The sequence below is a fragment of the Lepisma saccharinum genome, chromosome 23, assembly GCF_977018435.1.
Source record: "Lepisma saccharinum chromosome 23, izLepSacc3.1, whole genome shotgun sequence".
NCBI classification, from domain to species: Eukaryota; Metazoa; Arthropoda; class Insecta; order Zygentoma; family Lepismatidae; genus Lepisma; species Lepisma saccharinum.
Window position 1 is genome coordinate 42,668,711 of NC_139251.1, and position 16,076 is coordinate 42,684,786.

The 16,076-nt window shown below is 36.6% G+C and overlaps 2 protein-coding genes across 2 annotated transcripts in view; one reads left to right on the top strand and one right to left on the bottom strand.

Moving 5' to 3' along the window:
• Window positions 1-6,023, top strand: part of LOC145977749 (nucleolar complex protein 4 homolog B) — a 35,541-nt gene extending 29,518 nt beyond the window's left edge. Inside the window, exons 9-10 of the mRNA XM_083110011.1 lie at window positions 1,524-1,717; window positions 5,281-6,023. Of these exons, the coding sequence (XP_082966137.1) occupies window positions 1,524-1,717; window positions 5,281-5,397 (311 nt within the window). The 3' untranslated portion in view covers window positions 5,398-6,023. The remainder of the gene's footprint in view (window positions 1-1,523; window positions 1,718-5,280) is intronic.
• A 4,440-nt stretch (window positions 6,024-10,463) lies between these two features.
• The window catches only part of LOC146005477 (hemicentin-1-like), a 171,630-nt gene continuing 166,017 nt past the window's right edge, over window positions 10,464-16,076 (bottom strand). Inside the window, exon 39 of the mRNA XM_083144722.1 lies at window positions 10,464-11,542. Coding sequence (XP_083000848.1) covers window positions 11,446-11,542 — 97 coding nt within the window. The 3' untranslated portion in view covers window positions 10,464-11,445. The remainder of the gene's footprint in view (window positions 11,543-16,076) is intronic.

Consider the following 16,076-nt stretch of genomic DNA (forward strand, 5'->3'; position numbering starts at 1 on the left):
ATTTCGAAGCTATGGGATGTACATTGAAGCAGAGATTTCTACTCAAGTGTTGGAACGTTCCATGGATGATTTCCATCGAAGATTGTCGGAGTTTGAGACAAAATGGTGAGTCACCCAAAGAGCATAATTTTTAAAACATGAAAGTAACTGTGCATATCTCGTAAATAGCAATGTGTAAGGGTGCAGGTGATGTGTTTGTATTTTTGTCTAATAAAGCATAGTATTAGTTTCGTTGCATTTTAAAAAAAAGACTATTTTTAGGCCACACCCTGTATCAGTAAACAATATACAACTGATACTTTTTGGTAACAATACCAGAGTTATTGGCTGATACATTGGTATTCAATGGATGATATTCAATGTGATGTCAGCATTGAAGAGCATGATGGGAAATCTGGCCCAAACACATGCGTTCCGGCACTCACTCCAGCAAACGACAGCAAGCGTGAATGCAAAGCAAATGCTGCATGCATGAAAATCACCCAGTGTTTACCACTTGTAATCAAATTAAGAGATTTTCAAATGAAGTTTCCATTTGGTGAATTAATGCATTGTGTGTGTGTGTGTGTTGTGTATGCAATTGTTTGTGTATTAATTGCGAGAGAACGCCATACCTGCATACAGTTTTGGTGGTTGCTAAGATAGTGTGATTTTTCCAATCCAGGGTGAAATATAAATCATATTTGAAAGGCAAGTACTGTGTTTATGGCTAGCGTTATTTGAATTTTATTCTACTCTTTACATGCTGGTGCTTTGCAAAGCATGTGGTTGCTGATCTCTAATAATGTTCAGAAAGAAAGAAAAAAAAAGTTGAAAAGTCATTAATCGGTGGATGCATTTGCAGTATGCATATATTTCTATACAATTTTCAGCATATCTGTCTCAATACCCAAACAAAATGTGACAATGATATGTTACTGCCTTCAAAAAAACAGTACACAATTTTGCACTTCGGAACATATCTATAAATTATCATTTTCATGACACAATGTTTGTTTTCAATTTAATTTATACTCAGATGGACTAGTATCGTTAAAAATGTGCCTGCACCAGGAATCGAATTTTGGATCCTTCTATTATAAGGGGACAGCATTAGCCACGTTACGTTATGGGATAACCCGATTACTTCCATGAGAAACAGGCTCCCTAGTCCTGCATGTCTTTCGGATGTTACATACCTTTATACAGTGTTGTTTTGTGGCAAGTAATATCTTTTTAGATACTTTGGTCATTGTTATGAGAATAAGGAAAATGCAAAGGACTACATTTAGTATATACGAGTAATCGTTATATTTGTAGCCTGAATCACTGCCACAAACACTGTAAGCGCAATGCTTATCAACTGAGTTTACAACATGCTGTGAAACGCTTGCCAGAATCATGGCAGTGGGCGTGATTTCGTGCAATGAATGGTGGGGGAAGTTGTTCGCTGAATATCATCCATTGAGCCAGTCCTAGTTTTAAAAACCTAAGTACTTCTAAGTATTGAGTATTTGTTTACTGTGTTTTTCTTTCTTTATCAGTGAATACAGATCCATACAAGATGGAAGAACCTGACCCGGAGAAGAGCAATGCCATACAAAGTTCTCTGTGGGAAGTAAAAAGCCTTCAGTCCCATGTATTAGCCAGGGTGGCACAAGCTGCTCGGTTCATTAACAAACCTTTACCAGAAATTGAGTCGGAAATAACGGAGCATTTGGAAGACACTTTAGATGAAGTAAGAGGAGTATTTTATTTTTCGTCTTTATTTAATATAAAATTAATGCTATCATAAGGTTACCACTGATCTGGAAATCTGACAACCTGCAAAATTCCAAGAAAATTGAATGATTTTGTACTTGCCAAGATTAGAGAATGAAAATAAATTTTAGGTTTTAGTGACCTAGTTTCTTGGTAAGAAATATTCTATGTAAACAAAACTCATTTTTTTAAAAAAATAAACTTTGTTTTTTCAATAGCAAGTGTAATTTAACACTTAAAACTTGGTTACTGGCATGTCAATACACCACAAAATGGCGTGGAAAATTATTTAAAAAATTACTAGAAAACCTGGAAAAGACAGGAAATATGTTTTGCCAAAATGAGTTGGAATCATGTATATTCTCAGATTATTACACAAACCCATGGCATAAAGCACACGTGGTGCAGTGCCTACCTACTGACTGAGATGTCATCCAGCCAGTTATGGGGTGGTGTGTTTAGCACGACAAACCTCCGGTCGTAGGTTTTCATGACCAGGTTACGCTTTTCTTTTGTAGCTATCCAATTTCCTCAGAATGGGTGGCCGGCCACCCCTCCCATACGGAGCTTGAAATCTCAGGAGAAAAGTTGTTACACTTCACCCCTGGAGACTCAAACCTGCACGTGTCCTGTACCAGGAGCCCAATGCTTGTTCCGTATACTGCATGGCCATGGTGCAGGACAGATTTTTACACTACTTACAGAAAAAAATATTATGTTATATGTTGCAAGAATTCTAATCTTTTCATTCTACAGTGGAACCTCAATTTTATGTTTTTCTGGAAACCAAGTTGATAGAATTTAAAATGTGGGAGAATGTGAAATCTAGGAAAATTTTATAACATTTTGCAATGTTGGGATCATAAAGATTGAATGCATATTACAGGAAAATGTAAAATCATTCACTCGCAAACTTTTCCAGTGTTTTTGTGTGCAAAGAGAATTTTGTTCCACATTTGGTTGCCTTAGGCTTTACACTAGAGCCAAATGCTGTTCTTGCAGGGGTGAGCAGTTTTTAATGTAAGTCAATAATTAAAAATTCTTTGAAAACCTTTTAGATAATGTAGAGTTCTGAAAATGTATTTTTGTATGAAACTGTGAAACAGTAATGTTGAGCCACAACAGTGAAGTAACTCAGACAGGCTAAGAACTTAATCAAGGTGGCTACTCACCGGAAATTCCTTGAATTCTGGGAATTCTGCGTGAATTATTGGCTTTGGGAATTATGCGTGAATTCTGCTTGCATTTTTCTCTGTAGACGTGAAAAATTGCAACTTTTATTTATCCAAATCCTATTGAATTTATACATATTTATATAAATGAAGCCTGAAGCGAGTTTTTGACAGTTTAGTTTTAATTATTTTCCTGTAGTTTACGGTTATTACAAGCATAAGAAAACAGTTTTTCTTTGTGGCGTTTCAGGAGAACACATGCTCCTTTCATCAGACATTTATTTTCATTTTGACTAAAGATACAGTTATAACAATGGTTAGTAATTTTTTTAAACAAAAATAATCCGTTATATAATGGATGTTGTCAATGTTACATTGTTGTAATATAGCAACTTAACAGTGAAAAAAGCAGTCTGTTTTATTTTTATTTCAGATTTTTTTAAAAATTATGAATCCCAAATATCATCAGGTAATTCAAATTCATCATTGTTTTCACAAAAGTCTCTTGATGTTTTCTGTTACATTAAATTTTAAAGATGGTGGCTTACTCCATTTGTGAAAAAGAAAACTCCATACTGGGATCTATGTTACCATTTTCATTATTTAATTTATTCCAGTGTTCTTCTGCAATGAACGAAGCTTCCCAGACATTCAACTCTGTGTTTCTCGTTAATCTTTTTAAAACCCTTCTCTTTTTAATCAAATGCTTCTCTTCGATGATATGAGTTGACAAACCTGTTCTTGGGTTTAGATTTATAATGTCCAAATCGTGTTCGTGCCATCTTATTGCCATTTTCCTTGCTGTTTGTCCCACATAATCCTTTGAACATGAACAACTTATATATTCCTGTGGTTTCCACATCTGGTAGAGAGTTTCTCATTTTGAATTCATTAAATGTACATTCCAAACTTCTTGGTGATTTAAAAACAATTTTGAAATTAAAACTGTTTTCTTATGCTTGTAATAACCATAAACTACAGGAAAATAATTCTTTAATGCAAGCAGAACCCAGATACATACAAGAAAAACTATTAGTTTTAATTTTTATAGAGGAAGGAAAATAATGCTGTGAGAAAAAACTGAATTTTCTCTATCCGTTTACTTTGTTAGCGTCCTTTGTAAAACAATCTATCTGACAGATGCAAGATTTTTGCAAGATATCTTGAACATGATTAGGTAGATTTGAGTTTGAAATTCTTACACAATTAACAATTTTTTCGCAGATTAGAGTATCCCATAATATTTGTGACTTGTGTTTGTAGATGTATTTTGAATCTGGGTATGTGAAATCGCAAATGTAAACTACGGACCTCAAATTAAATGTTTTAAATATAGAATTTAATTGAATTGAATTAGAATTTTTGGATAGATTTGAATCACACAGACCCTTTATATTGTTACTATATTTTTGTGTGTGGGTGTTGAGAGGTGGTAATACGTAAGGTTGAAATATAGAGAACATGAGCTTGTAACCTTGATTTTTGTAAAATTCGCCTTGTAAACCGGGAATTGTACTTGAATTTTATCATGGTCCTAGAGTAGCCACCCTGTTAATGTTCATGTCACTCGGTTTGTTTTATGTGCGGTAGACAGAAATACAAAAATTTTGATTCTACACCATGTTTTATGTTCTCATTTCCTGTTTGCAAATACATGTAATTCAATCATAGAGGTCAGGTTCGGATGAAGTCTAGAAGTAATCCTTGTCCATAATCTGTCTGGTTTTAAAGCACATATTATTTATTGTTCTGACATAATTTCTCAAGTTAATATCAAATTGAATATTAATTGAATACAGTAATGGCACATCCTGCATTAAGTTCGCCTTATGTATTTAAATGGTATAACAGTGCCTGTTGCAAGCACAAGGCATAACTTATGTGCTGCCATCTAGAATTAGCTTTGCCTGAACAACACCATTGTCTAATAATATTAGTACTCATTCAATTCCTATAGTTATAGGGCTGGTTAATAGTCATGTGTTGATATCAACTGGCATACAAGCAATTGGTGTCCATTTTTTAAAAATAATGTCACTTCAAATGGAATCGCTGATATTTTTCCAGAACCCAGATATTTTGGAAGATACATGAATTACTAAATTTTCATTAATTCTCCCTTTTTTTAAAAATAAAATGAATGACTACTAAAACAAGCTTAAGTATTTATTGCTAGGAATTTTTATTTTGTCGTTGAGCTTGTGTTCAATTTAATTTTTTTAAAAAGTAATCAATTAAAAGCAATGCATAAAATGAAAAAGAATTTCATCAGTTGAGCTTCTGTCGTTTTTTTTACGACTTTGTATGTGCAAATATTTTCTTCTCTTTCCATGCATTTTGTTTTTGAGTGATGCATCCTTTCTTTCAGATGTTTGAGAGAGAAATGAGAAACACGAGTGAAGAAATTTCGCTGACATTCGAGAGGCCTGTCTGCTTAGCTGTTCCACAAATGGACAGAACATCACTGTTTTGGAAAATGGGCTGACACTGAGGCACGAGGATATTCATGGGTGAATTTCATTTCTCTGTAGTTAATCTGTACAGTAGGGATGGACCCAGCTAAAAAAATGACAAACATTTCTGTTTTCTAATAGACGTTTTTGTAACCATTCCTTTATAAAGTTAACCAAGATCATCTGATTTGCATTTGATTTGTCATCATCAAGACTTATCAGTGAAGGAATTAATTTTGTTTACAGTGGAATCCTGGTTTGAAGTTCCTGAATTCTACATTTTCCTCATTATACACTGCATTTTTTATGGTCCTGAGAAAACAAAAGGTTTTAAAGTTTCCCTAATTTTACAATTTCCTGGATTTTTAAGTTTTTGATCTGTATTTCTTGAAAAACAAATAGAGGTTCCATTGTTTATTCCCACTGAACGAACCATAAGAGTATAGTTAACAGACTTCGTATGTACAAATATTTTCTTCTTTTTCCTTTTTAATATTTCAAATACAGCTTCTTTTGAAGGCATTGTCTGATTCATGTGTGGAAGTGAATTTTCATTCATGTTAACTTAGAATTTTCATGTCGGTCCATACCTATTGTATACATAACTCCATTCATTAAATTTTGTTTTATATGTTTTGTAAATAAAGTTTGAAGCATACATCTTGTTTATATTTGTGATTTTTTTCATTGTTATGTAAGCTCATATAGTGCTAAGATGAATTTTTACATATGAAGGGCCAGGGGGAAAAACGATGAATGTTCATTCGAGACGATTTGCCAGGAAATGAAAAACAAAGTATTTCTTTTCATAAGTACGTTAATATATGCCAAAATAATAATGCGTTTTTCAGGCACTTCTCATCGTTTCCCAACCAAGACCGTTCTCATTCTTATAGTACAGCTTCTGAACTATCAGATGGCGTTGCGATCTCAAAATGGGCGAAAAATCGACATTCATCGTTTTTCCCCCTGGCCCTTCATATGTTAATATCTAACATTAAATTTCTCCTTCCATAAGTCACATATTTAAGTTCTTGACAATGTCCATATCATTGCATTTTTACTATTAATTATTTGAAAATAACACCAGCCTCTGTGGTAGAGTGATTAGCACGAGTGATTACACATTGTGCTATAATGCCAAGGGTCCCTGGTTCGAATCCCAGCTTAGGCATGGGTGTTCTTTGGGTTACCACCCCAAATCACCTCTCCCTCCACTTTGCATCTCAAAGCTTTTACTTCTGTAACCACGTTGTTTATTCTGTAGTAGAAGAAAGGGAGATCAAAATGTGAAAGAGGGCAAGTTATACTGCTGTTTTCCAATTGCTAGTTCTGTGATGATTATGTCACATACTTTCAAAGTATGGCACTTGTTTAACTTTCAGCATAGACAAATTATAGATTTTATTGAACTTTGACAAATAGATCGATGTTGTGGATCTTGATTATCTCATTGTAACTTTTGCATAGGATATGGATTTTGGAAAAGATGTAATAATAATTCATCAAGTTGTCGCAGTAATATGATTTAAATGTACTTTTGAGTAAGGGATGCAGCCTGAATAATTACACAAATATTTACCAACAGATATGAATTTCTGTATGTTAAAACGTCGAAGAGATTTTGAAATATTAATTGTTTATTCATATAAGTAATTCATTTATTGAATGGCATGAGAAAAACAAAGATTGGTGCATAATTTTCTATATATTTTTTGACTGATGTTGAATTAAATATAACAATTTTAATTATAATACTTTGGTGAATAACACACTCTACAATGGCTTAATTGTTGTGCTACCTACCGAGTGTAATATATTCGAGGTAAATTCTTTGAGCATACCTGTGATCTTACTGGAAATATAAATAACATATCTTTTATTAAAATAATAGTTTCACAAAATCACAGGGAACTGCTGCCTTATAGATAGATTTATTGAGATGTCATAATAAGTCTCTGTAGATGTCGTCATACTTCTGCGATATATGCAGGAAAACGACAACATGTTGAGGCAACTAAGAATGGGGGAAGTAAGAAAAGTTGAAGTCAGCTTAATCTAACAAGCAGGCTTTTCAGAAGTGGAGCAGCATCTACATAATTAAGTTACGGATTTGCAGTGCTCAGGAAGATATTTTCTATTATTTCTCATGTGGCAAATACAGACTTTATGCATCCCATTTATTAAGAGCTTCATGGTCGAATCCCGCCAGAACGATGCTGCTTTTCTCCCCATGTCTCAAAATGCTCCAATACAAAATGACCATTGCAAAATCATGGGACCACTTCACTTTTACATGTGTTTTTTTAAAAATTTACTAAAGAAACTGAATTTGTATTTGCATCTCTTAGTTCTGTACATGTTGTACTCAGTGACTGGAAAACATGTGTGGTTTCGTCTTGGCTGTCCAAATGATTCCGTGCATAATATGCACCACAGTTTTTGGGGCAAAAATGTGAGAAAATGTGTGCATTATACATGAACAAATATACAGTAGAGCGTCGATTATCCGAACGTCGGTCAACCGAACGACCGCTTAACCGAACTGTGTACTCGCTCACTTTCAAATATCTGTAATGAAAAAAGTACGTGACTTAGCTGCTCGTAAGCGTGTAGGCTTGCTTAGACAGACCAAAATAAAGGATTTTTTTAAACGTTAATTTTGTGTACTGTGTGTATTGTTCATGCAAAATGCGTATGTAATATGTACATATTTTTGTTTAATAAACTGTACCACATACTATATATTCCTACTAAAGTTGCCTTTGTACGTTACTTTGTAATACATACTTAAAGAGATGCCTGTTTTTATGAATAAATTTACTGTACAGTACTTCTTTTTGGCAAATAAACATGTACAGTTCGATTATCCGAACAAACCAGTTTTCCGAACACCCATGTCCCCCAATTACTTCGGATAATCGACGCTCTACTGTAGTATATAATATTTTATATTTCATTGTTCTTGTACTGACATCTCAACTGGATATTTGTTCACAGTTTGAAGCCCATTTTTATAATTTTTAAAATTATTATTTGATCGTGTGTCCACAATTCTAGTTAGTTATATAGTGTAGAGATATGGAGATTATTAAACCGAGAAAACCCCGTCATGGTAATATTCACGCTTGTTTATTTCCTGGAATTGTCCGACCAGCGAGCGATCCCAAGAATGCGCTAGCTTTGTAACTTCCGTTAAACAAGGAACAGAAAGGCAAACGCGTGGATCTAAACAAGATCCATCGTGTTCGAAAGGTTTAACAACCTTTCGAAGCCTAAGATTATAAAAGGGAGCTCACTCCCGGAGCTCGCTCTCATTTTGGATTATAGCTCATTTGAACTACGCTTATCATCAAACGCTCCTCTTTTGGATTTTGACGCTCATATGGATAATTAGTCTCTGATTACATTTTACTCTACAACACATTAACACTACTGAACTACGACGACGGAACATGGAGTTACGGCTGCCTAAGCATGCAACGAGGCGCGAGGGATTGCTCGGTATGGTGAGCCAAGGGTCGCAGGATAGAACCTTGGCCCCAGTCACGATTCGGTCTGCAAGAAGCATCTGGACAAGAACATCACACACCTACCAGGTATGAGCAAGCGTAAATAACCTTTACATCAACTTTCCATATCTGTTCCCTCTTAATCGGAGCAGGTTCAGCCAACAGATACAATTAAGCTCTACCTAAAATGTATAATTGAAACTTCCCTGTGACCTCAGATCCCAGGTAAAACGGGATTACAACAATAGCTTATTGAGTTTTCTGGCCGTAGTCATAGTCTTTGTGTGGCTCACACTACCTACAAGTGATTTCCAGCTTGTGATAAGTCCACTCTTCTTCTTCTTGATTCCGTGTCTCGGATCACGTGTGTATTTTGTTATTTAAAAGTTTGTTTACATTACGAGTTTGTGATATGTTGCACTCGAACAGGTTGTCAGAAGTACCAAAAAAAAAAACTGTCCATCCAACTATATTTTCTTAGTATTACTCAGTGGCTGCCGGCGGCAACTATGATGGGTAGTGCCAACGTGATCAAGTAAATAGAAAAAAAAACAACTCCACAATGCCCCCCGCCCCCTCCTTGAGGTTGCGCCACTAGCCAAGATGTTTGCCCTCGTTTGGTAACATGGAAAACAACATGTGTTGAAGTAATAACATACTAATCCGATTCTTCTTCACTCACTAACCTATCTTTATACACTACAGGAAACTTCCCTAAAAATATAACAATTACAAGGGGAAAGGAAAAACAAATCCTATCACCTTCTCCTCCCCCATGCACACGTATTCTAACTGGATGTCGAAAATATCTTTGTTATGAAAAGAAATTGTCGAAATGCCAAAGGAAACTCACATCATCATAGGATATTTTTAAAAAAGTCTGGATGGCCCTCTTAATGCATCTATCTATTATCAAAAATGTTCATTTAACTTTGGAAAAATATTAGGTTCGTTTCTCCAAAAGTAGGCAGAAATTACTTCCCCAACAAGTCTTACAAACCAGTCTTACTTAGCGACTTTTTTCTGAAGGTGGCAACTGTGTCGTGTCAACACTGCGAAAGTTCCCTCGCCAGGCCAGGCTAAGACTGGCACGGTTTCTTATGGGCTAACCCCGCCCCCTGCCACTTTGTTCTTGGCTCATGGTGGAAATGTTCCTCGCTCAGACTTCTTCAACGCTCTGCATGTGTGTCAACTTGGTTAGGTCCATGATTAGGCCAGCTCTTCCGCGGCACATGCCTCGCGAGGGTACGAACGAAACAGCTCGCGATGCAGTGAGGAGGTTGGGGCAGTCATCATGTCAGATTGACCGATTGCAAGATTCGAATCTCCTTGTCTGTAAACTATCAATGTATTCATTTAACTTTACTTGGCGACGTATGAATTTCTTCTGAGGGTAGTGCCAAGGCACGGCAGCTCTACCCCTTGAGCCGCCGCTGGTATTACTAGGAAATTGCTTTGTAACTATGAGTTACATGTTATACAAACTCTATTATTAGGATTTTGTATATTTTTTATTGTATAAAACTACCCAGATACACAATATGTAGCTTTGTAATAGAATGAATTAGAAAAATTTCAGTGGTATTGTCATTTTAGTAGGATTGAGCCAATACCACTTTATACAGATACTGATTCTCGTACAAATTCCCAACAAAACTAATACAGATCCTTGAATATCGTAACAATTTGAAATATTGAAAATCAATATGAACTGAATATATCAATATTTTTACTAGGGATGGGACGATATGAAATTTTGGCTGATACCGATACAGTACCGATATAAAATTTACCGATACCGATAACCGATATTCTACCGATCCGATATAAAATTAGAAATGGTCCTTGAAGACCCTGAATTTTTCATTGATCTCCGTAATAAATGTGTGTTTCGAGCTGATTGCAATGCAAAAGAAGTTGAATATTTAGACACTTACTTTTTCAGAAGGTAGGGCATGGAGATTATCCATAAAAATTACAACAAAATGGCAGAATTTTGCACTAAATTATAAGATATTTATCGATATATCGGATCGGTAAAATAATCGGTAATTTTACCGATACACCGATATGCCTATATCGGCCGATACCGATAGAGTACCGATTAATCGGTCCCATCCCTAATTTTTACATTTTTTAATGAGACATGTAGCACATTCAGGCGAGGAAAAAATTATTCCTGTTTGGATATATTTTTTTCTGTTTTTATAAGTGGATTTTTAAAACAACCTTTGCAAATGTTTTTCTACTAATAATTTACAGATAGTAACTGTCACTCTACAGGCATCAGTTGATGAATCATAGAAATTAGAAAGTGGATAGATAGATGTTTTTCAAATTCTATGTATACTGATGATACTTTAATTTTTGAAACAAACTATGTTTTACATCTTCAAGTTGCTCATTGACGAATATTCAAAAATATTACATTAACAAAATCGAAAGCATTGGTTACAGCATCTTGTACAACTTGTAACAAGTGTACTATTTTATCAAACATAGTGGAAACAAAGTTTATTTTACAGTGTAAGATTACATTCAATAAATCAAATAATACATATTGGAATATTAAGAATCTTCTTCAGCATAAACAAAAATTATATATCTTGTGGTGTATAGAATAATAGTTTCATTTTCATCATACGAAATTGCCAGAACTTCTAACCTGTAAAAGACAAGAAGTAAAGTTAGTATTTAGTATGAGACAAGAAGTAAAGGTACTCTTGTATAGTTTTTCATATGTTGTGATCTGTTTCTAGACAAAATACTCAAGAAAGTCAATAGATCGCAACATCATCACTATCAAAGCAGATATACATGACATACTAATTAGTGAAACATGCTCTAAACTCGAGGGTCCTGGATTTGAGTCGTAAATAAATAAAGAGTATTTATTTAGAGAACCTCCATGGCAGAGTGATTAGTACAGTGTGCCAAGGATCCCAGATTCGAATCCTGGCCTGGGTGTTCTTTGTGAGTGTCCATTCATCAATTGCATCATATTATCGCTCATTCTCATTGTCGTGATAGCCAAAAGTGGTAGAAAAGCGATGCTAAATAGCAAACATCAATCAAGTCTTTATTTACTCCATCATATATTCTCAGTCAGTTTTTCTCATTGGGAGGTAAAAAATCTACATAAAATACAGTGAAATTGCAATTATATGTTTCGCGATAGTACATTTTTTTTTCTGGTGGTCCCTGCTAATTCCCATAAGGGTGTGTGCTATTATATTACAGGTATACAGTTTTCAGATACACGATTTTTCCAGTTATACATTCGACGAGTTCAGTACCAACATGAAAAAGACTTCAGTTATACATTTTTAACTCGACTTACTCGAAAGAATGTTGCTCTTGGAGTTCAATATTTCCGTGATGATATCATCTGCCACCCATTCTTATACAGTTTTTCTTATCAGCTGCAACCATGGGACCAGACTCTCGACTTGGAATTCTATTTTTGTCGCTTGCATCAGAGAGAAGGGGAGGGGCTATGCACCCTTGAACAAGATTGGCCTGTGCTAAATAAGCCTGCTTTTGTTCTTTGCATTGCCTTCGGCAAGTCGTATCTGCCTGAAGCAGATTGGAGATTGATATCTTTCAAGCTGTCAGTCAAGTTATTGGCGCCACACTTCCCAGCCTGTCCTAAACATTACAAACAAGCTGAAGAAAGGTAGGGGGAGTCAACAGCAGCCTGCAGGAAGGGGGAGTTCCGTTCGGTCTTATTACCGTCATATTTTAAGATAATATGGTTGTTGAAGACCGAGACTTTGCAGTACTTTTTATTATGCTAAACGAAATCACAGATAAACGAATTATTAAATACTATGACTTATTTTTAACGTGTGAATGTTTTTGAAGTAAAGCTGCGATCATACACTGTGTGCCTTTAGGGTGGATGCTAGAAGCGAAATTTCGTAATTACGCAAATTTCCGAACGCCGTAATTTCAGTTTTTAATTTCAAAGTTGCGACACGAGCATTACGTATCCTCTGGAGCTACGATTTTTATTTGTACTAGCGGCAAGACTGAAAAGCGCACATTTGCAAAGGTGCCAGCTTTAACGTGAATATAGGCACACGAGGCTCCATCCGCTAAAGGTCTTAAGTCCACTTTATGCACAGAACGGCTAATCGGGACTGGACCTACACTTTAAAGTGGGATCCAAACCACTATGTGCCTCGACTGGGTATCTAACCCGGAAGCCCTTGATAAAAAAAAAGAACTACAACGTTACCACGATGCCATCAGGGAAGCAAGAAAGAAATGTATACGTAACCCCCTCCCCCCCCCCCCCTTGAAAATCCTGAGCACGCTACTGACTCTAGTGTTCAAAAGGCTTAATCTTGTGTTATCCACAAGATAAGAGTTAGGGTTTTGTTTATCAGAAGGCAAGACAAGAACGAAAAATTGCATCCTTTATGTTGGGTGAGTCATTGCTGTCAGAAGCGATATCGACAAGGGAGTGCTTTGGAAGAGAGAGCTAGACATAACACTGGTGCCGGTAGCTGCCTCCCTCCAGACAGACTGGCACCAAAGTACAGGTGGCGGAATAGAATGTTCTGCACATTTTAAAGATACACTTGTTGAAGACAAGAAATGCTGGATTACAGCGTTCGGTTTTTTTTTTTTTTTTTTTTTTTTTTTTTTTTTTTTTTTTTTTTTTAGTCAGCAGCTTGCTTATTCCTGAACCAAGCTACAGAAAAAAGAAGGGGGAAGGATTATTGTATTGTAAGGAACACATGAGCAATAAAAAGAAGGCTGATTCGTGAATAGCTCTGCACAATGGCATGCCCAAGGGGGGTTGGTGGGATCATACCCCCTTCCCTTGGTCCAGTATTCCAGGAAAAGATGGAAAACTTAGGGCTGACTGCTAAAACAAAGTATACTTAAACCCCTTCCTTTTAAAAATACTGGGTATGCCACTGGCCCTGCACAGCAGTTTCTGATTAATTATTATCTCTTGTGAGAGGAGATTAGCGACTTTTTTCACTCGTTCCTAAACCAATATTGGATAACCGGGATTGGGAAATTATTCTTACTTTTCTCCCAGCAAACAAGAAAGGATAGTTTTCCAAGCACGTTCCCCTCCCCTCCCCACACTCCCTCTCTTCTTCCCCCTTCTACTAGGAACGATTACGTAGATAAAGAAATGGGAATACTGATTGCGCCATTTTCTCAATTGTCCGCATACGTTATTGTGGAGGGGAGGCGCAACAAAGACACCCGAGTCATGCTTTTAGAATGTGTGAAAATGCTAGAGAAAGCAGCAATAGTTTGCTTCTTCCCCGATCATAAGGAGGAATTCAAGGTCGCATGGTGAATGAATAGGCTGCTACAAAAGCAAGGAAGAGGTGAGGGAGAGGTCAACTGGCATATGGGACAGGCTTTTGGCAAATTTTGTCATCGGCGGAGTTTGGAAAACGTATAAAGCGGGAAAGAAGAGTTACAGTAAACATAAGATCAGGATAAACGTCCTAATGTTCAGCATGTTTTTTTTTGCAGGAATTTGGCTGAATAGATTAGCAGGTAATGCTTGCTTGTACCCCTTTCATCCCTTGATGCCTTCAATCTCTATTTCTCGTGAATTTGTGAATTTACAATAACGATTTAGAACAGATCAGTCCAATACATCAAACTTTAGTATATATGTAGTACTCCTTTTCTTTCTTTGTGTACTTAACTTAATTTTACCATTTTAATTATATTTCAATAATAAGTTTTTACCCTTCTGTCCCCCATAAAACATATAACTGAGATTGCACTGTAACCATACTATAATACAACAATTATCATCGAACGTCTTGTGGGGGGGGGGACTTATTAATTTAATTAACGCTTTGGCATTCCTAGGGTCTTTCTACAGGTCATTTGACACAAGGTTCGCAACAAAAATCTTGTAAACAATGTTTTCTCTCTCATGTGTACTACGTAACCTGTCCGTTGAAGTTTCCTTGATTTAATTATTCTAATATCAGGGGATGAATTATCATGGACTTTTGCATGTTTAATGCCAAACCATGTTCTCTTTAATATTAGCGCTGCGATGCCAAGGGTCCCGGGTTCGAATCCCGGTCGGGCTTGGTTGTTTGTGAATGTCCATTCATCAATTTCATCATTTCATCACTCATCCCCATCTTCGCAAATTAGCCAAGAGGCACAAAACGCGAAGTAAAATAAACTAAATCAAATCAAATCAAAATCAAATCTTCAATATTATTTGCCTCATTTACGACAAATATTCAGAAAATATGTAGAAGGGTTAGTATCTACAGGACACTTCAGAAAAAAATGGTGACAGATTTCCTGATATGCTAAGTCTATTATGCAGTCTCTGTGGCAGAGCTCACTAAGTTTCACGATTATAGAGTCCCGACCTGGCATGGGTGTTCCTGTACATGTCTCTCTTCCTCAACTGATTACTCCCTCTGTCCCATAATTATAGTCCGGTATGCCAAAATGGTAGTACAGGAATTACAGACGAAGAGGCAGATGGAAAGCAAACGGATGAGGAGAGGCACACTAGATCAGTCTTGAAGCTTGTGAAGAGAAACAACGTGACCTTATCGCAACGAGCAAGAAATACCACCCAGACGATTACCAAAAGGAGGCGTTGGGTTGCAACACACCGGTGTGGCACTGTATGGCAACCGGTCTAGCAAGGCACGCTGCAAATCGTTAGTAGAGCACTCCTTCAGTGAGTACGTGTGAGAAGAACAGCCATGAACAGACAACCCATGATAGGAAGCGACAGGGGTAGCAAGAACCTCACGGACAGTAAACGACAAGCAGTGTACGATTTTTTCTTTGAAAACAGTACGGCTGGGGTAGTGAAGAATGGTCACCAAACCATTAACTGTTACCAAAGATGTTTACCGGGACATGATCATCAACAAGTTAATCCCAGCAATAGATTCACAATGGCCTCGTGGACTGCGCGCAGGGAGAATCCAGGTGTCCGTTCAGCAGGACAATGCGCGTCCGCAAATCGTTCCCAATGACCGCGCCTGGATGGATGCTGCAGCGACCAATGGAATCACTTTGGATGTCCTATGCCAACCGACAAACAGTCCGGACATGAATGTTTTAGATCTGGGGTACTTCCGGGTAATTCAGTCTCTCCAGCATCAGGCAGCTCCACAAACTATTGATGAGTTAGATCGCCGCAGTTGAAAAATCTTTCTCTGATCTGACAC